At 43.8% G+C, this 20304-nt stretch overlaps 1 protein-coding gene and 1 long non-coding RNA gene across 5 annotated transcripts in view; one reads left to right on the top strand and one right to left on the bottom strand.

The window, feature by feature from the left end:
- Positions 1 to 20304, bottom strand: part of LOC126960794 (uncharacterized) — a 114934-nt gene that overhangs the window by 18285 nt on the left and 76345 nt on the right. The gene's annotated exons all lie outside the window — the stretch shown is intronic.
- PRKDC (protein kinase, DNA-activated, catalytic subunit) overlaps positions 33 to 20304 on the top strand; it is a 189509-nt gene continuing 169237 nt past the window's right edge. For 3 of the 4 annotated variants that reach the window (XM_050800348.1, XM_050800347.1, XM_050800349.1), the window contains exons 1-11: positions 72 to 226; positions 3073 to 3149; positions 3241 to 3333; positions 4522 to 4596; positions 5715 to 5823; positions 6230 to 6342; positions 6430 to 6529; positions 14820 to 14875; positions 14967 to 14997; positions 15479 to 15636; positions 19662 to 19808. In XM_050800348.1, the coding sequence (XP_050656305.1) occupies positions 73 to 226; positions 3073 to 3149; positions 3241 to 3333; positions 4522 to 4596; positions 5715 to 5823; positions 6230 to 6342; positions 6430 to 6529; positions 14820 to 14875; positions 14967 to 14997; positions 15479 to 15636; positions 19662 to 19808 (1113 nt within the window). In that variant the 5' untranslated portion in view covers position 72. Of the gene's footprint in view, positions 227 to 3072; positions 3150 to 3240; positions 3334 to 4521; positions 4597 to 5714; positions 5824 to 6229; positions 6343 to 6429; positions 6530 to 14819; positions 14876 to 14966; positions 14998 to 15478; positions 15637 to 19661; positions 19809 to 20304 lie in introns of all 4 variants that reach the window. The other variant, XM_050800346.1, reaches the window with a different exon arrangement.

Below are 20304 nucleotides of genomic sequence, written 5' to 3' on the forward strand. Positions count from 1 at the left end.
CCGCCCCGGCGCGTAGGAGCATTTCCGGGTCCGGGCTGAGCGGGCGCACGCGCGGGAGTGGGACTCGGCGGCATGGCGGGCTCCGGAGCCGGTGTGCGTTGCTCCCTGCTGCGGCTGCAGGAGACCTTGTCCGCCGCGGACCGCTGCGGTGCTGCCCTGGCCGGTCATCAGCTGATCCGCGGCCTGGGGCAGGAATGCGTCCTGAGCAGCAGCCCCGCGGTTCTGGGTGGGTACCGGCCCGAGCTGGGCCGCGGGTGGGTCCTGGCTTCCCGAGTCGTTCTGGAGCCGGGCAGCCCGGCGCTTCTCTCTGTGTTTAGATGACGGTATTTTGAAGTACAGCGATTAGATTCTTGGGGGGAATTTCTGTGCGTGTGTATAAAGTGATTTTTCATACTGCTTTTTACTCCCTAGTATTAGAAGAAAGATATTTTAAAGCCAAAGTTGGTGAAAACGACCCCTAATTTGGCAATCCTTGCTATACAGAGTGGGGGGGAGGGCAAGAGAAATAATTTTTTTTTTTTTTTTTTGAGACGGCATCTGGCTCTGTCGCCCAGGCGGGAGTGCAGTGGCGCGATCTCGGCTGACTGCAACCCCCGCCTCCTGGGTTCAAGCTATTCTCCTGCCTCAGCCCCCCGAGTAGCTGGGATTACAGGCGCGCGCCACCACACCGGGCTAATTTTTTTGTGTTTTTAGTAGAGATGGGGTTTCACCGTGTTGGTCAGGCTGGTCTCGAACTCCTAACCTCATGATCCGCCCGCCTCGGCCTCCCAAATGCTGGGATTACAGACATGAGCCACTGGGGCCGGCCAAGAGAAAGTATTTTCTTTCACCTGAATCTCGCCTAATCCCACCAGTACCTTTTCGAAACCCCTATATTTACTGTTCCTACCTTGAGAAAAATTGAAGAAATACAATTGAAGTCATGTTCTTTTAACTCTTTAGCAATGCCTGGGTGCGAACTTTTTCCTCTCTGTGGTAAAAGTGCCTCTTTTTAGCACTTTAAATAATCGAATATTTCGTTGTGTAGAAACTCCCGTATTCCTTCTTTAAAACACGAGTGTGCAGACCTCTTGATGTTGTGCCCTATTAAAAGGTGAGATTTTCTTCCGGAGGGTCTAGGAGTGAATATGTTATAGGAATAACTTAAAACAGTTTAAACAAGATGTTGTATGTGGCACGGTGCAGTGGCTTATGCCTGTAATCCCAGCACTTTGGGAGGCTGTGGCAGGTGGATCACCTGAGGTCAGGAGTTCCAGACCAACCTGACCAGTATGGTGAAACCTTGTCTCTACTAAAAATACAAAAATTAGCTGGGCATGGTGGCGAGCGCCTATAGTCTCAGCTATTCGGGAGGCTGAGAGAGGAGAATGGCTTGAACCCAGGAGAGGGAGGTTGCAGTGAGCTGAGATTGTGCCACTGCACTCCAGACTGGGCAATGAAGCAAGACTCTGTCTCAAAAAAAAAAAAAAAAGATGCTATATACATGAATTCTATATATTCTATTTGTTGTCAAGAATATGTTAACAATGGGGAAATATCAAACACAAAACATTGTGTGGTTACTTTCTCTCCTTAGGGTTTCAAATTTAGCATTCATTTTTGTTTGTTTAGTAACTTGTGTCTAAAGCACTTCCAAGTTTACCTTCCATTCATGACATACCTCCTTTCACTTGAGAGATTCCAGGGGAAGTGTATTAGTTCCTTATTGCTGCTGTAACAATTATCACAAGCTTAGTAATTTAAAACAGCACAGGTCTGTTACTCTTTTTTTTTTTTTTTTTGAGATGGAGTCTCGCTCTGTCGCCCAGGCTGGAGTGCAGTGGCCGGATCTCAGCTCACTGCAAGCTCTGCCTCCCGGGTTTTTACGCCATTCTCCTGCCTCAGCCTCCCGAGTAGCCGGGACTACAGGCGCCCGCCACCTCGCCCGGCTAGTTTTTTGTATTTTTTAGTAGAGACGGGGTTTCACCGTGTTAGCCAGGATGGTCTTGAACTCCTGACCTCGTGATCCGCCCGTCTCGGCCTCCCAAAGTGCTGGGATTACAGGCTTGAGCCACCGCGCCCGGCCAGGTCTGTTACTCTTACAGTTCCCACTGTAAGGGGGATTCTGTGAGTCAGAATCCCACACAGGTCTCACCAAGCTAGAACCAAAGCACCACGCAGGACTGCTTTCTTTCTGAAGGCTCTTGGGGAGGATCCATTGCCTTATTCATTCAGGTTATAGGATTGAGGTCCCTGACATTCCATACTTCTTGAAACTGTCCCCTTTCCTTGGATCACAGCTCCCTTCCCTTGGTCTTCAAGGCCAGCAACAGCATGTCAAGCAGAGGTTTGGAATCTCCTGCTTTCCCAACTTCCTGTCTCTCTGATCAACTCTTCTTCATCTCCTTACTTTAAAGGCCTGTATGATTACATTGGGCTCTCTGGATAATCCAGTATGATCTTCCCATTTTAAGGTCAGCTGATTAGCTACCTTAATTCCATCTGCAAGCTCAATTTCCTTTTGCTATATACATTTTACATATTCACAAGATGTGACCCCAGGGATTGGGATGCAGGCATCTTTGGGGCCATTATTCTGCCTACTGCTTCCCTGTGGAACATTGTCTAGAATTTTCTGCTTTTTTTGTTTTAATATAGCAACCTTGGGTTAGTGTTTTATATTTATAAGGCTGCCTTGAAAACCATTCCATCCTTGGCCAGGCGCGGTGGCTCACACCTGTAATCCCAGCATTTTGGGAGGCCTAAGTGGGTGGATCACGAGGTCGGGAGATTGAGACCATCCTCGCTAACATAGTGAAACCCTGTCTCTACTAAAAATACAAAAAAATTAGCCAGAGTGGCGGGCACCTTTAGTCCCAGCTACTCAGGAGGCTAAGGCAGGAGAATGGCGTGAACCTGGGAGGCGGAGCCTGCAGTGAGCCAGAGTCACTGCACTCCATCCTGGGCAACAGAGTGAGACTCGGTCTCAAAAAAAAGTGGTAATAAAAGAAAGAATCATTGCAGCCCCTTTAGGAGTGATTTACATGATGCTCTTGGCACTCTCTTAACTTGCTTACTTATTTTTTTGAACAGCATTACAGACATCTTTAGTTTTTTCCAGAGATTTCGGTTTGCTTGTATTTGTCCGGAAGTCACTCAACAGTATTGAAGTAAGTTGACAATTTTCGTTTTGCTTTTCTTGTATATTCCTGGAGTGACTCCTGTTACCCATATTTACAATATGTATCTCTTTCATTACAGTTTCGTGAATGTAGAGAAGAAATCCTAAAGTTTTTATGTATTTTCTTAGAAAAAATGGGCCAGAAGATCGCGCCTTACTGTGTTGAAATTAAGGTAAGAATTAAAAAAACATACCTTATTACATTATATATCAACATCTGTTTTAACTTATGGTGTAAGGAACTTGGATTTTTATTTTAAAGATAAAACATTTTCCTTTCTTATTGGGGAATTTGCTTATTTCTGCTTCATTGTGTTACAAATGAAGTGGGCTCTTCATTAGTTTTTTTTTTTTTTTTTTTGAGATGGAGTTTTGCTCTTGTTGCCCATTAGTTATTTAGATTTAGTAAGCTAAGGCCTTTGTCAGAGAAACTACTTTGATAATTTCTTTCCTGAGGAGGTGGCAGTAGCACCTTGGGCTCCCTGGGGCCCTGACGGCTTCTTGATAACTTCACTGCAGCCGGGGCGACAAGAGCGAAATTCCATTTCAAAAAAATAATAATAATTTGTATTTGTATTTTTATTGTTTATTTATTTTTATTTTGTGAGACAGGGTTTTGCTCTGTCATCCAGGCTGGAGTGCAGTGGTGTGATCATGGCTCACTGCATCCTCCATCTCGTGGGCTCAGGTGATTCTCATACCTCAGCCTCCCAAGTTGCTGGGACCACAGGCATGTGCTACTATGCCCAGCTAATTTTTGTGGGTTTTTTTTTTTTTTTTTGGTAGAGACAGGGTTTTGCCTTGTTGCCCAGGCTGGTCTCGAACTCCTGGGCTCAAGTGATCTTTCCGTCTCCACCTTCCAAATTGCTTACAGGCATGAACCACACTGTAATCCCCAAAGGGATTGCAGACACCAACCACGGAGTCTGGTGAATACTTTTTTCTTTTTTTGAGGCGGAGTCTTGATCTGTCACCCAGGCTGAAGTGCGGTGGCACAATCTTGGCTCGCTGCCACCTCTGTCTCCCGAGTTCAAGCGATTCTCCTCCCTCAGCCTCCTGAGTAGCTGGGATTACAGGCGTGTGCCACCATGCCCGGCTAATTTTTATGTTTTCAGTAGAGACGGTTTCACCATGCTGGCCAGGCTGGTCTCGAACTCCTGACCTCAGGTGATCGCCTACCTCAGCCTCCCAAAGTTTTGGGTTTATAGGCATGAGCCACCGCGCCCAGCCTAATGTTATATTTTCCACAGCTAAATACTGAATTTTGATATTGCTCCTCTTTGAGACGTAGTTTCAGATATTGCTGAGTCTCAGTTTTTATATCTTATTGATGATTTTGGTTATTTTTTTTTTAAACCTAGAATACTTGTACCAGTGTTTATACAAAAGATAGAGCTGCTAAATGTAAAATTCCAGCCCTGGACCTTCTTATTAAGGTAATTATGTTTTTAAGTACGTGCATTTTATATTAAACGTATAACTTTTAAAAGAAAGTCAGAGTTTTGAGTTGTATTTTGGGTGATGTGTTTGGGGAAGGATAGGATCTAATCACACTGATGTATGGGTAATATGCACATTTTCCAACCATCACCTGACAGTACCCTGACTTTTTGTTCTCAGACTCTTCTGGGCAGTAAAAGAAGAATTCTGAGTTGTGAGCAGAATGAAATAGGAAAATGACTAAAGAATTTATTGCTCTTTCATTTATCACCCTTACTGCCTTTGGCAAAACCTAATGCTGTTAGGAATTGCTGAAAGATCACCTTGTATCTCTGAGGTTTTTCCTAAAATCTTAGCACTGGGAAAGAGTTCATATGTTTTTTTTTCTTTTTTTTTTTTTTGAGATAGAGTCTTGTTCTGTCATCCAGACTGGAGTGCAGTGGTGCAATCTCAGCTCACTGCAACTTCTGTCTTCCAGGTTCAAGCGATTCTCCTGCCTCAGCCTCCTGAGTAGCTGGGATTACAGGCATGTGCCACCATGCCTGGCTAATTTTTGTATTTTTAGTAGAGGCGGGATTTCACTATGTTGGTCACACTGGTTTTGAACTCCTGACCTTGTAATCTGCCTGCTTCGGCCTCCCAAAGTGCTGGGATTATAGGCGTGAGCCACCGTGTCCAGCAGGAATCGGTTGATATGTTGCAATTAAGTGGTTGTTGGGGTTACTGTGACCTGTTTCTGTTTTTTTTTTTTGGCATTTGTATTTTAGAATTCCTTTGTTTCTGGTTGGTCCTTGGTTTTGTAGGCTTCTGGGAGAAAGGTTCTAGTCATGTTGGTTTCTTGGGAAGGTAACAGTTAAGCCTAGAGTATTCTTCCTCTGGTGTTCTTACACCACCCATCTCAACCTCTAATTTCCAGATAAGCTGGGTGGATGTGAATCCTGAGAGACCAAGTGTAAATCCTTGAGACACACCTAATTCTGAACTTTTGCTGTGTGCAGAGGCACTGAGATAGAGGAATCCCTTTATTTCCCTCTTTAGAGAGAATGCTAATTTGTATTATTTTATTTTTCTTGATTCCCACACTACATTGATGTACTAATTTGTATTCTTTTAGTTACTTCAGACTTTTAGAAGTTCTAGACTCATGGATGAATTTAAAATTGGAGAATTATTTAGTAAATTCTATGGAGAACTTGCATTGAAAAAAAAAATACCAGATACAGGTGAGATGCATTTACATGTTATTTTCAAATAGTTTAGCAAGTTAATATTAACAAATTATTAGCGTAAGACTTAGATTTTCTCTACCAAGGTCTTATATGTTTCACAGATGAATCCTTTTTGCTGAAAATAAACCAAAATGAAACCAAAAAACATGTGAAGACTTCCCTTCCTAAAAATGTTAATTTTTACAAAATTATTCCTTTAAATGGAAAACTCACATGTCAAATATGATTAATACATTTGCATAAAACTTAGGAAAAAATGCAGCCCTAAAAGCTTTATATTTTATATATCTTATTGTAAAATTAATTTTGAACTTCACATTATTTTATTTTCTTCATACGTTTTGGTTAGTATAACTTATTTAAATGTAGTTTGAGCCCTTGTCTAAAATTTTCTTTTCAGTTTTAGAAAAAGTGTATGAGCTCCTGGGATTATTGGGTGAAGTTCATCCTAGTGAGATGATAAATAATGCAGAAAACCTGTTCCGCGCTTTTCTGGGTGAACTTAAGACCCAGGTATGATAAAATTTATGACATTCTGCTTCCGTAGACGTGGTTGTATTTTTTTCTTGTAATGACATTTTCTTAAATCTTTCCTTTTAGATGACATCAGCAGTAAGAGAGCCCAAACTACCTGTTCTGGCAGGATGTCTGAAGGGGTTGTCCTCACTTCTCTGCAACTTCACTAAGTCCATGGAAGAAGGTATTGCTTGGCTTCACTTGATTTTCTTTATTCAAAAACTAAGTCTAACCAGCAATGCCTGATTATATCTTTGAACTCTTAAGCAATCCTGAATTCACATACAGTAGTGAGAAATAATATAGAGGGACCTGTGGGCCCTCCCCAGGACATCTTTCCCAACTACAGCACAACAGCATGGTGGGCGTTAACATTGATGTTGTCCGCTGAGCTTTGTTAGATCTCACCAGTTTAACATGCACACATTTGTGTAGGTGTATTTAGTTCTGTGCAGTTGTTTTACATTTTATTTTTTTTGAGACAGAATCTTGCTGTGTCGCCCAGACTGGAGTGTAGTGGTACTTTCTTGGCTCACTGCAACCTCTGCTTCCCAGGTTCAAACAGTTCTTCACTTCAGCCTCCTGAATAGCTGGGACTATAGGCATGCACCACCACGCCTGGCTAATTTTTTTTTTTTTTTTTTTTTGAGATGGAGTCTTGCTCTGTCGCCCAGGGTGGTGGAGTGCAGTGGCTCCATCTCAGGTCACTGCAGCCTCTGCCTCCCAGATTCAAGTGATTCTCCTGCCTCAGCCTCCTGAGTACCTGGGATTACAGGCGCTCGCCACTAAACCGCTAATTTTTTTTGTATTTCTGGTAGAGATGGGGTTTCACCAAGTTGGCCAGGCTGGTTTTGAACTCCTGACCTCAAGTGATCTGCCCACCTTGGTCTCCCAAAATGCTGGGATTACAGGCGTGAGCCACCACGCCTGGCCTAATTTTTGTATTTTTAGTAGAGATGGAGTTTCATCATGTTGGCCAGGCTGTTCTCAAACTCATGGGCTCTAGTGATCCACCTGCCTCGGCTTCCCAAAGTTCTGGAATTACAGGCGTGAGCCATTGCACCCGGCCCTTTAAAAATTTTTTTTTTTTTTTTTTTAATAATTGAGACAGGATATCACTATGTTGCCCAGGCTGGTCTTGAACTCCTGGGCTCAAGTAATCTGCCCGCCTTGGTCTCCTAAAGTGCTGGAATTATAGGCATGAGCCACCACACCCAGCGAGTTCTGTGTAATTCTGTCACGTGTATGTGCCATTGTAGTCAAGATATTGAACAGGTTGATTAGCACAAGGGTCCCGTGTGCTACTGACTTAGTTAGAGCCATAGTTAACCTCTTCCCCCGTCTTGGCCCCCTAATAACGGCTCATCTGTCTCCGTCTGTGGTTTCGTCATTTCAAAAAGTTATACAGATGAACTCATGGTATGTAGCTTTTTCTGTGTTGCTTATTTCACTTAGGCTAGTGTCTTTCAGGTTCGTCCATATCCTGATGTGTCAGCATTGTCTTCTTTTCAAAGGCTGAATCATATTCCTGTGTGTATTCACTGCATTTTGTTGATTCATTCATCCATGTATGGACACTTGGTTTGCCTCTACTTAGTGGTTATTCTCAGTAGTAGTGCCATGATCATTGTACAGAAATCTGTTGGCAGTCCCTGCTTTGGATTCTTTTGGGTATATACTTAGAATTATGATTGTTGGATTGTATGGTAACCTTAGTTTTAAATTTTCTGAGGAATCGTCATACTGTTTTTCACAGTGGCTGCAGCATTTTACATTCCCACCAGCAGTGCACAAGGGTTGCAGCTTCTCCACATCCTTACTGACTTCTCATTTTCTGTATTTTTGGTAGTGGACATCCTAATGCCTAATGGTTATGAAGGGATGTCTCGTGGTTTTGATTTGCATTTCCCTGATGATGAATAATGTTGGTTGCGCATCTTTTCATGTACTTACTCGCCATTTGTGTGTCTTTGGAGAAATGTCTATTCAGATCTTTTGCCCATTTTTTAGGTTAATTGGTTTGTTTGACTTTTTGTTGAGTTGTAGATATCATTTTCTTCTTTCTTTTTTTTTTTTTTTTTTTTTTTTTGTTGGAGACAGGGTCTTGCTCTCTCACCCAGGCTGGAGTGCAATGGCTCAAACGTGGCCCAGTGCAGCCTCAACTTCTTGGGCTCGAGGAATCCTCCCACATTAGCCTCCCAAGTAGCTAGGACCAAAGGTGTACACCTAATATTAAAAAATTTTTTGTAGAGTCAAGGTTTTGCCATGTTGCCCAAGCTGGTTTCTAGCTCCTGGGCTCAAGTAATCCTCCTGCCTTGGCTCCCCAAAGTACTAGGATTACAGGCGTGAGCCACTATGCCTAGTTAGATACCAGTTTCTTATCAGATATATGATATATATTTGCAAATATTTTCTCCCTCCCTTTTTCTTTTCTTTCTTTTTTTTTTTTTGAGACAGGGTCTCACTCTGTTGCCCAGGCTGGAGTGCAGTGATGCGAACATGGCTCTCTGCATGCCTCCACCTCCTGGGCTCAAGTGATCCTCCTACCTCAGCCTCCCAAGTAGCTGGGACCACGGGCATATGCCACCACAGATGACTAATTTTTGTACTTTTTGAAGGGACATGGTTTCCCCATGTTGCCCAGGCTGGTCTCCAACCAAGAGATCTGCCCACCTTGGCCTCCCAAAGTGCTGGGATTACAAGTGTGAGCCACTGCACCTGGCCCTTCTCTCATTTTTTGAGTTACATTTTCATGGTGTTGATTATGTCTTTTGGTACACAAAAATCCCTTATTTTGCTGAAGTTCAGTTTTTTCATTTTTTAAATTTTTTTAAGAGATGGGGTCTCCCCAGGCTGGAGTACAGTGGCTACTCACAGATACAATCATGGCTCACTGCAGTCTTGAACTCCTGGCTCAAGTAGTTCTCCCACCTCAGCCTCAAGAATAGCTGAGACTATAGGCACCACCATGCCTGGCTCCTTTTATATTTTGCAGAGATAGTCTCGCTGTGTTGCCCAGGCTGGTATTGAACTCCCATCAAGTGATCCTCCCACCTCAGCCTCCAAAGCATTGGGATTATAGACATGACCTGCCACGCCTGGCCAATGAAATTCTTTTCTTTTTCTGAAAAGACAAATGTAACTTTTAATCCTAAAATAATCTTTTTTTTTTTTTCTGAGTCTCGCTGTCACCCAGGCTAGGGTGCAATGGCGTGATCTCGGCTCACCGCAAGCTCCACCTTCTGGGTTCACGCCATTCTCCCGCCTCAGCCTCCTGAGTAGCTGGGACTACAGGCACCCGCCACCACACCCAGCTAATTTTGTTTTTGTATTTTTAGTAGAGATAGGTTTCACCGTGTTAGCCAGGATGGTCTCCATCTCCTGACCTCATGATCCGCCCACCTCGGCTCCCGAAGTGCTGGGATTACAGGTGTGAGCCACTGCACCTAGCTGATCCTAAAATAATCTTAAGCGGGGACAAAAAAACTCCTTTGCTCTTTCTTATCACTTTTTCTTTTTTTTGAGACAGAGTTTTGCTCTTATCACCCAGCCTGGAGTGCAATGGCGCGATCTTGGCTCACTGCAACCTCTGCCTCCTGGATTCAAGCCTTTCTCCTGCCTCAGCCTCCCGAGTAGCTGGGGTTACAGGCATGTGCCACCATGCTCAGCTGATTTTTGTATTTTTAGTAGAGATGGGGTTTCACCATGTTGGCCAGGCTGGTCTCCAACTCCTGACCTTAGGTGATCCACCTGCCTCAGCCTCCCGAAGTGCTGGGATTATAAGGCATGAGCCACCACCCCTGGCGTCCTTATCACTTTATCCTCAAGTAATTACCAAATGTTTGTACCTACTCTGTGTTTTTCTTCCATTAGGTTGAAACTTACAAAATTGCTTATATCCAGTGATTTTTTTTAACCTATGTAAGCAGCAGTTTCATTTTAAGCTAATGTTTCTACCCATGCCTTCTTCCTTGCTTATCAAGACTGTTAGAGTAGCCCTGTGTAATTTTCCTTCCTATGTTCTCTCTCCTCTCTCCTGTATCCTGTGGCTCCCACTTCCTCAGCTGCTTTTCAACCGTCACCCCTTTTAGGAAGCAGTTATGATTCCCCTGAGGTGAGCCACTTCCTCTGGCCTCTGTACTCCCCTCTGTGACAGCACTTACGGTCATATTTTAAGTTTCTTAGGTCATATGTTTGATTCTCTCCCTTGACCCTGCTGGCAGGTGATGGTGCTTATTTGTCTTTATGTGTACTTGGCTTATAACGGGCACTCAGTGAACATTTATAGTGGAAGGAAAATAGTAGCACTTAGTGCTCATTTTTTGTGTGTTAAGGACTATTCTAGACATGTTGCAAGGCAAGTTCCTATTATGAATCTGCATGGCAGGTAAAATGTCTCTGTTGTATAGATTAGTAAACTGCAACTCAGACAGGTTAAGTAACTTGCCCCAAGTCACAGTGACTTGTGTAGTTAGGAGAATAATGGCCACCAGGGTTTCCCATCCTCATCCCTGTTACACTGCATGGCATAGCAGGGTTAAGGTTGCTAATCAGCTGACCTTGAAGTGGAGAGATGATCCTGGATCATCCCCATGGGCCTGGTGTGATCACAGGGTCCTTACATGTGGAAGAGGGAGGCACAGAGGAGGCCAGAGTAAGGGGATGTGGAAGGTGGCAGGAATCAAGGCATGGGGGTGCCTCTCAAGGCTGGAGAAGCGAGAAAAGGGTTCTCCCCTAGAGCCTCTCAGAAGGAGCACAGCCCTGCTGATGCCTTGAATTTAGCTCAATATGAGAATCATTTCAGACTTCTCACTTCTGGAACTATAGGTAATAAATCTGTATTGTTTTAAACTATTAAGTTAGTGGTAAGTTATTATGGCAACACTAGGAAACTAACAAATGACAAGTCTGGGATTTAAGCCTTGGTCTGAGGCTAAAATTTATACTATTTTTGTGATGCCACGATCATGTGACTTCAAGCACTAAATACTAATTTGTTCATACATATATATAAGGCACCCAGGAAGTACAGACTGTATGAATGAGTTATTAAAATTATAAGGCTGGGCAAGGTGGCTCCCGCCTGTAATCCCAGCACTTTGGGAGGCCAAGGCGGGCAGATCACAAGGTCAAGAGATTGAGACCATCCTGGCTAACATGGTGAAACCCTGTCTCTACCAAAAATACAAAAATTAGCTGGGCATGGTGACACATGCCTGTAATCTTGAACCCGGGAGGCGGAGGCTGCAGTGACCCGAGATCGCGCCACTGCCCTCCAGCCTGGTGACAGAATGAGACTCTATCTCAAAAAAAATTTGTATATATATGTGTATGTATACGTGTGTGTGTGTGTGTATATATATATGTAAACATTGTTTTTGAGACAGGGTCTCACTTTGTTATCCAGGCTGTAGTTCAGTGCTGTGATATGGGCTCACTGCATCCTCAACCTCCTGGGCTCAAATGATCCTCCCACCATGGCCCTCCCCAAGTAGCTGGGGACTACAGGTGCGTGCCACCTTGCCCTGGTAATTTTTATTTTATTTTTTCTTTTTGAGACTGAGTCTTGCCCTGTCACCTAGGCTGGAGTGCAGTGGTGCAATCTCGGCTCACTGCAACCTCTGCCTCCTGCGTTCAAGTGATTCTTGTGCCTCAGCCTCCCAAGTAGCTGGGATTACAGGTGTGCGATGCCATGCCCGGCTAATTTTTGTGTTTTTAGTAGAGACGAGGTTTCACCATGTTGCCCAGTCTGGTCTTGAACTCCTAGGCTCAAGCGATCCACCAGCCTTGGCCTCCCAAAGGTGCTGAGATTACAGGCTTGAGGCACTGTGCCTGGCTGTGGGTGCCATCTATCTAAAGAGTGATTAACTTGGTGTTAAACCAGTGATTGAAATCACCAAGTTCCTACCATCATGAGCTCAGTCTAGTGGAGGAAACAGATGAACAAATAAAGCAGCTCTGCTGATTTTGGGGTTCAGCAATGCCCAGAGGTGGGGTGTAGTGAAGAGGAATGCCAGAATTTGGAGAAGTGGAGCAGACGACCCACTGGTACTTTCTGAGGATGTAACGCAGAAGTCGTGGTCAGAAGGAGGAGAGGGAGACAACTGGGGAAGTGCTGGGAAGAGCAGTCATTCCAGGCAGCGGGTGCTCAGCACCCGGCCCCATGCTCGGCCAGCCTCTGACCCTGTGCTTAGCCTGCATGCAGTGGTCCGAGGGTCTATAAAAGCTGGCGTGTCGAGAGTGTGGAGGTACACAAGGTGGGCCAGAGTGAGATGGGAAGGACACAGGGTTGGTGTGTGAGAGTTTTCTGAGCTGGGATCTCATTCCAGATGGAGTGGGAGCGAGGGCTTTTCAAAAAGGAGTGGATGTGGGCCAAGAGATGTTTCACAGGGGTCTGCGTGACTGCTGTTGGGTGTGGGATGTGAGTTAGTGTAGGATTGAGAGACTGTTTGTGAGAGACTGAGGGCTGCTGCACCTGGCGAAGAGATGGTTTAAAAAAAATAGAAGCAGGCAGGGCATGGTGGCTCACACCTGTAATCCCAGCACTTTGGGAGGCTGAGGCGGGTGTATCATGAGGTCAGGAATTCAAGATCAGCCTGGCCAAGATAGTGAAACCCCATCTCTACTAAAAATACAAAAAAATTAGCCGGGCGTGGTGGCAGCCACCTGTAATCCCATCTACTCGAGAGGCTGAGGCAGAGAATTGCTTGAACCCGGGAGGTGGAGGTTGTGGTGAGCCAAGATCATGCCACTCCCCTCCATTCTGGGTGACAAAGCGAAATTCTGTCTCAAAAAAAAGAAACAAACAGAATTTGCACACCCGTGTTCCTAGCAGCAAATCCATAGTAAGCCAAAGGGCCAGAACCACCCAAGTGTTCATCCAGGGATGAATGGAACATTATTCAGACTTGAAAAGGCAGGAAAGTCTGACACATGCTGCAGCATGGATGAACCTTGCAGACAGGTTGCTAAGTGGAATAAGCCAGCCATGAAAGGCAAACAATGTGTGATTTCACTTACACGAGGTATGTAGAGTAGTCAGATTCACAGAGACAAAGTAAAATAGAGGTTACTGGGGCTGGGGGAGGGGAAATGGGAGTTAGTGTTTGATGGGCACGCTTCTGTTTTTGATGGTGAAAACATTTTGGGTATAGACCATAGTGATGGTTACACAACAGTGTGAATATATTTAGTGCCAACGAATTGTATCTGTACACATTGTTTGAATGATAAATATGTGTGTTTTACCACATTGAAAAAAGCAGAACAAGACTATGCTTGTACATGGAGTGGGCCACTAGAGGGACGGGCTGCAGGAGAGTGGACCATGGAGGGCAGAGCCTGGAGAAGTCTGTCTTTGCCAAGTCCCCACACCCCAAACCCACTGTATACTGTGGGTGTCCTTGTGTCTGCACACTTGTGTTTACTAACATGATTACTTTCTATTTGAATGACCTTTTCCCCAACTAGTACCTATTCTTTCAGTCTCAGAACAAATGCTCCCATATCTGGAAAGCCTTTATAGAATACTCATAGTCAGAAGAAATCTGCTTGTCATGAATTCCAAAGTAGCTTTTTTTTGTATCTTTTTTATGCCACCATCCTGCAACCATGCAGATGTGTCTCTGCTTTAAGGCCTCTCTGACCACATTCTCTCTCCAGCTCCTATCACATCATCATCAGGGCTCTGTCTCAAATATGTCAGTCCTTGCAATAAAAGCAAACAGTTCTTGAGTCTTTGTTGATTACGAGTCACTGTTAGAAGGGTAGAGAAATTAGTGATGAATAAAGCATGACTCTATAGCTACAATGAATAATCCGGTGGGAGACAGTTATGCAAATAACTGTGATGTCAGTCAGGCCAGGATTAGAGCCTCATGTTATAATTGTATGCCCGTTTTATCTTCCCTTTTAGTTAATAAGTATGCCGAGGTCAAAGATCATAATTTATTTGTATTTGTAATTGTCATAATATCTTGGCGTGTACTGTTTTTTTCCTGTTTTTTTTTTTTTTTCTTCTTCTTACATGTACTACGTGTTGAGTAAATGCCTGGGTGTATTGGGGAGAAATGGTATGTTTGGCCATGAGTAAGTTATTTTATTTAATCCTCCAAACTATCCTAAAAGAAAGGTATATACTGTCCCTATTGCAAATAAGAAAATTGAGGCTCTGAGAGATTATCTAACAGAGCTTGTAAGTGATGAGTCGGTGTTTAAATCTCTCAGAGCTTGTAAGTGATGGGTTGGTGCTTAAACCATGTCTTTGTTATTACAGATTTTCTTTCTGTTTTCTCGCAGTCGTAACCGTGCAGCAGTAATAACTTGCAACTTTAGCTAGATGGAATGATGAAAGATGTTTCTCCTGAATTCACAAGAGACTAATGGGGTTAATATAGGTGTCAAGCTGTCTGTAAAGTGTGTCATGTGATACTGTTATTACAATTTGTAACAGAGGCTTCTTGGTATTTCCCTAGATCCCCAGACATCAAGGGAGATTTTTAATTTTGTACTAAAGGCAATTCGTCCTCAGGTAGGATTAATATTACTATTAATATTATTCTAATGCCTTTACAGTATAGTCTTTCAAATACTGATGGTGAATTTTTTTTTTTCTAAAATAGATTGATCTGAAGAGATATGCTGTGCCCTCAGGTAGGATTCTGTTTATAATGAGGTATAATAGTTTAGATTACTAAATTAACATCTCAGGTAAGCTTTTGCTTAAACTTTGAATGAAAGCAAATGTGATAACATCTGTGATGTTTCACACACAGTTATTTACAGGGAGGCTTTCGGTGACTTAATAAGCTCGCTGAAATGGTGATACTCAGGTTACATGGTTGAAATCATTTTATTTTAGGATATCTTTCAGGGGATCCAGGCTGTTTGATTCTGCCTTTGCCTCAATGAATCCTGATTCCACTTCTGACCCTTGTATTGGGATTTGTTAGTGAAGTTGGGCCTGTTGATTGGCAGCGTTAGAGGCTGACAGGGATCCCTGGGTTACTGTAGTGTAATGGTACTAGATCTTCCTGACCACGGTCTTGACTTTGACATATCCCTGCAGGTTTTTTGGTTTTCTGTTCTGTCTTATGTCGTCTGATTTTAAATATAATGGCTTTTGCATTTGCAGCTGGCTTGCGCCTATTTGCCCTGCATGCATCTCAGTTTAGCACCTGCCTTCTGGACAACTACGTGTCTCTATTTGAAGTCTTGTTAAAGTGGTGTGCCCACACAAATGTAGAGTTGAAAAAAGCTGCACTTTCAGCCCTGGAATCCTTTCTGAAACAGGTACCACACATTCAACTGTCATTTAACAATATTCTTTCACACACAGAATTAAATTCCCATTGTATGCATACGTGTTTGAAAATAAATATAAGTTGATCTGTTAGCTTCTGTAGTATTTAAAGCAGAAAGCTGTTGATCAACCAGCCTCATGGGAGGCAGCCAGACTGAAAGAGAGCTAAGGAGATGCCAGATTTGATTAGGGCCTCAGAGCCCAGATTGAGACAAGTCTAATGGAGTGAAGACATGGTGGTGAGGAGGTGGCCGAAAGGGCTGGGAGGTCAGAGCTGGAGAGTGGGTGGAGGCCTGAGGATAGCTGAGCCCCATCTCTTCTGGAAGAGGAGGGCCAGCTGTCTCCAGGGGACAGATAGATGCTTGTGTGTCAACTTGAAAACGAGGAGCGCCTCTTTGCCGTTGTGGATTTTCCACCTCGATAGGAGGTGGTTATAGAATCTGCACCTGCGTATGTGGAAGCTTGTCTGGTCGGCTGAGGAGACCTTGCTTGTCATTCTGAGCGCTGGTCTCCAGGATATCCTGGGCTTCCAGAGATGTCCGCAGGGGCCTGGCCACTAAGGAAGTGGACTTCTGGGGTTGCTCTGAGGGAAAGGACTGGAGATTCACAATAAACGTTTTCTTAGGGGCCCTGCTATATACATGGGTAAACAGTAACTGCATTCACAGGGTATCCTTGCAAACCTGTGTGAACAGTGTTGCAGTTGTGTTAGCTTGAGAGTCACAGCCAGGATGTGTGGAAGGAGAAGAGAGAGCACTGCCATCCTTTTTTTAGGTCTGGGCCTGCCTCCCAAAAAACTGAGCCAATGGGTCTTGTCTTTGGCCCCTGCCTCTGTCGCCTGTCCCTCTTGCCTCCTTAGCCTCCCTGCTGTACTTGGCCTTCCTGTCAGACTGTGTTCTCCCTGAAGTCACTCTTGGCTTTTAGGTTACCTCTTCTTGGTCCTCCTCATAAAACTTCTGTTCCGCTGAACTTGGCTGGCCTTAGTTGCTAAGGGAAATAAAAATCTGAGGAATTACTTTTTACTGATTCATATGAATATGTTTGCATCTCAGTGAACATTTACTGCAATAAACATCTTGACAGAATTTCATGCTTTGTTAGCAAGGAGGAGTGTCTGGGATGTGTGCAGAGGGGTCATCCCTGGTGGCACCCCTGGGGCCTTGTTCCCTAGTGATGGCCTGCCTTTCCTAGCACAGGGCTGAGTGGGGCATGGGCCCGCAGGGAAGCCCGCCAGCCCTCCCTCCACTGCGCTGGTTGTCTTTAGTGAACCACGCAGACATCTCTGTTTCACATCCTTGCCAGAGACTTTTCAGTTCCCCACTCCAATTCTTAACAAAAACTACATTGAATAGATTTTAGAGTTTCATTGAGGAAATATATTCTACCTGCTAATCTCGTGAGAAAGTTGTACGAGCTTAGTCAGGGGAGAAGTTCAAGAGAACTATCCTCAATGCTGCCTTCAGCACTGATACCTGTTGCAAGTTTGGGAGTTTCCAATACACCCTCAAATTTGATACAGCTATGGTTTATTACATCTAAAGGGCCCAGATAAAAATCAACCAAAGGAAGCAGCACATGGTGTAGAGACTAAGAAAGTACCAAATGTGGAGCTTCCCTGGTCCTATCCCCATGGAGTCAGGGCAGCATTCATTTCCCAGCATCCATGTGTGACAGCATGTGTGGAGCACTGACTGGGTGCTCCCCCAAACCTCTGTGTTTGGGGTTTCCCTTGGGGACCCACCCTGTAGGCATAGTGGGTTGTTGGGTCTCAGCTTCCAAGGATTCTGTGTGACCCAAAGTTCCCATTCCGAGTCACATTGTTACCAGGTGTGGCCAGCCCCACCATGAGTCCCATTATTAGATCATCCCTTGTGACCTGAGGCCCCAAGCAAGGAGAGAGACCCTCCTTCCCTCCTACTTCAGAATAGGGAGTGAGGACAGAGGAAGAGGGAAAGAGGACTTTACATAAAGGATACATAATTTTTTGGCCTTAAGATTTTCCTCTATGTTGAATATATTTTCCTCACAGTGACATCTATATGTTTTTTTTTTTTTTTTTTGAGATGGAGTTTTGTTCTGTCACCCTGGCTGGAGTGCAGTGGCGTGAGCTTGGGTTACTGCAACCTCTCTCCTGCGTTTAATCAATTCTCGTGCCTCAGCCTCCCAAATAGCTGGGATTATAGGCACCTGCCACTGTGCCTGGATAATTTTTGTATTTTTTTTTTTTGTGACAGAGTCTCGCTCTATCGCCCAGGCTGGAGTGCAGTGGCCGGATCTCAGCTCACTGCAAGCTCCGCCTCCTGAGTTTACGCTATTCTACTGCCTCAGCCTCCCGAGTAGCTGGGACTACAGGCACCCGCCACCTCGCCTGGCTACATTTTTGTATTTTTTAGTAGAGATGGGGTTTCACTGTGTTAGCCAGGATGGTCTCGATCTCCTGACCTCGTGATCCACCCGTCTCGGCCTCCCAAAGTGCTGGGATTACAGGCTTGAGCCACCACGCCCGACCTTGTATTTTTATTAGAGACAGGGTTTCAGCATGTTGGCCAGGCTGACCTCAGGTAATCCACCCTTCTTGGCCTCCCAAAGTGCTGGGATGACAGGTGTGAGCTACTGCGCTCGGCCGACATCTGTATGATTAATTTTCAGTGGCAGTGTAATATATAATGATATTTATGAGCCATAATGTTTTAATCTGTCCTCTGCTACTGTTGAATAATTATTTTCGAGTCTTTAATATTATATACAGGAAATAGTTGAATAAAGATGCATTAAAAACATGCTTACTGGGAATACAATACAGAAAATTAGCAGTGTTTAGGTGGTTACACATTATCGTATATAATATTTGGTATTCTGTAGTTAAGTAAAATGATATTGTTGTTTGTTTACTTCTTGAGAAACATTTATAATATGTTTTGTGAAGAAGTAAATTATGAAACAGTATATACAATGTTTCATTCTTCTAAAACAAATAGCAAAGTTCCCGAAGGTCACGCCCTAAGACCTAGTGGCTTTAGGGGGATTGGGAAGTGTATGGATAAATTGGCAATGGAAGGTGGGTTTTTTTTTTTTTTTTTGAGACAGAGTCTCGCTCTGTCGCCCAGGCTGGAGTTCAGTGGTCGGATCGCAGCTCACTGCAAGGTCTGCCTCCCAGGTTCGCGCCATTCTTCTCCCTCAGCCTCTCGAGTAGCTGGGACTACAGGCGCCCGCCACCTCGCCTGGCTAGTTTTTTTTTGTATTTTTTAGTAGAGACGGGGTTTCACCGTGTTAGCCAGGATGGTCTCCATCTCCTGACCTCGTGATCCACCCGTCTCGGCCTCCCAAAGTGCTGGGATTACAGGCTTGAGCCACTGTGCCCGGCCGAAGGTGGGTTTTTTTTTCTGTCTTTGATAATTGTCTAGATAGATTCCTTCCATTCTTATTCTGGACAGTCTTTGTGCTGAAATGGGGAATGCTCTCTGAATACCTGTATAAGTTCTTGCATTTAGGATCTTGTCTCTTGGTTTGGTAAATAATGATCTATTTGCTTCTCAGACGACATTTTCCCCTTGCATCACTTGATTTAAGCTTTATAGTTTGTAGCTTATTTTTTTGAAAACTGAGATGTCTTGTCATTCTGATTGTTCTGAACTGTATTTATTGATGACGTCTGAAATCACTGGTCCCCTGACAACTCTCTTTTACTGTGTGGGTGACAGGTGAGCTCTAAAGACTGCTCTTTGCTTCCTCAGATAATCTTACTTCAAAACCTGTTTTTTTTTTCTTTTCAGGCTTAGGCGTATCCTCGGTCTCTTAGTCCCTTCTCTAGGAAAAATGTATCACATAACCTTATTTAAGACACTTTTCTGAACCTGATAGAGACTAAGCAAAATGGAAGCAAAGGGTCTTTATGATTTAAAGCAATTGCGTGTGACTATAATAGTACATTAGTAGCATCTAAACAGTTCTAGTTTTTCCGTATTTGTAAAGATTCCATTGCTATTAAATATTTCAAAATATTATGTATTTGCAGGTTTCTAATATGGTGGCGAAAAATGCAGAAATGCATAAAAGTAAACTGCAGTACTTTATGGAGCAGTTTTATGGAATCATCAGAAATGTGGATTCGAACAACAAGGAGTTATCTATTGCTATCCGTGGATATGGACTTTTTGCAGGAGTATGTCTCATTAACTTACTCTATTTTGTCTTGGTTTCACGTGATTGTTTAAAGGAATCTAATTTATTGCATTTTGAGTAGTGTCTAATACTTGCAACAATACAGCAGACCCTTGAATAACGTGGGCGTGAACTGCACAGGTCCACTTACATGCAGATGTTTTTCTGCCATACAGATCAAAAATACAGTGTGTGCTGGATTTGAAACTTATATAGAGGGCTGACTTTTTGTATATGAGGCTTCCACAGAGTGACTGTGGGACTTGAGTATGCATGGATTTAGGTATACTGAGGAGGCTTGGAACCAATCCCTCCCACATATCGTGAGGGTCACTGTATTAGTGTTGTTTATTAACAGTTAAGATTCCTTCACTGTCTACTATGTACTAGAATTCTTTATATGTGTTTATCTCAAATTCTCCTAACCCTTAGGAGCTGAGTATTACTCTGTTTTACAGATTAGCAAACCGAGACCCAGAGAAATTAGGAAACTTGTT

The sequence above is a fragment of the Macaca thibetana genome, chromosome 8 (assembly GCF_024542745.1).
Source record: "Macaca thibetana thibetana isolate TM-01 chromosome 8, ASM2454274v1, whole genome shotgun sequence".
In the NCBI taxonomy this organism is placed as follows: domain Eukaryota; kingdom Metazoa; phylum Chordata; class Mammalia; order Primates; family Cercopithecidae; genus Macaca; species Macaca thibetana.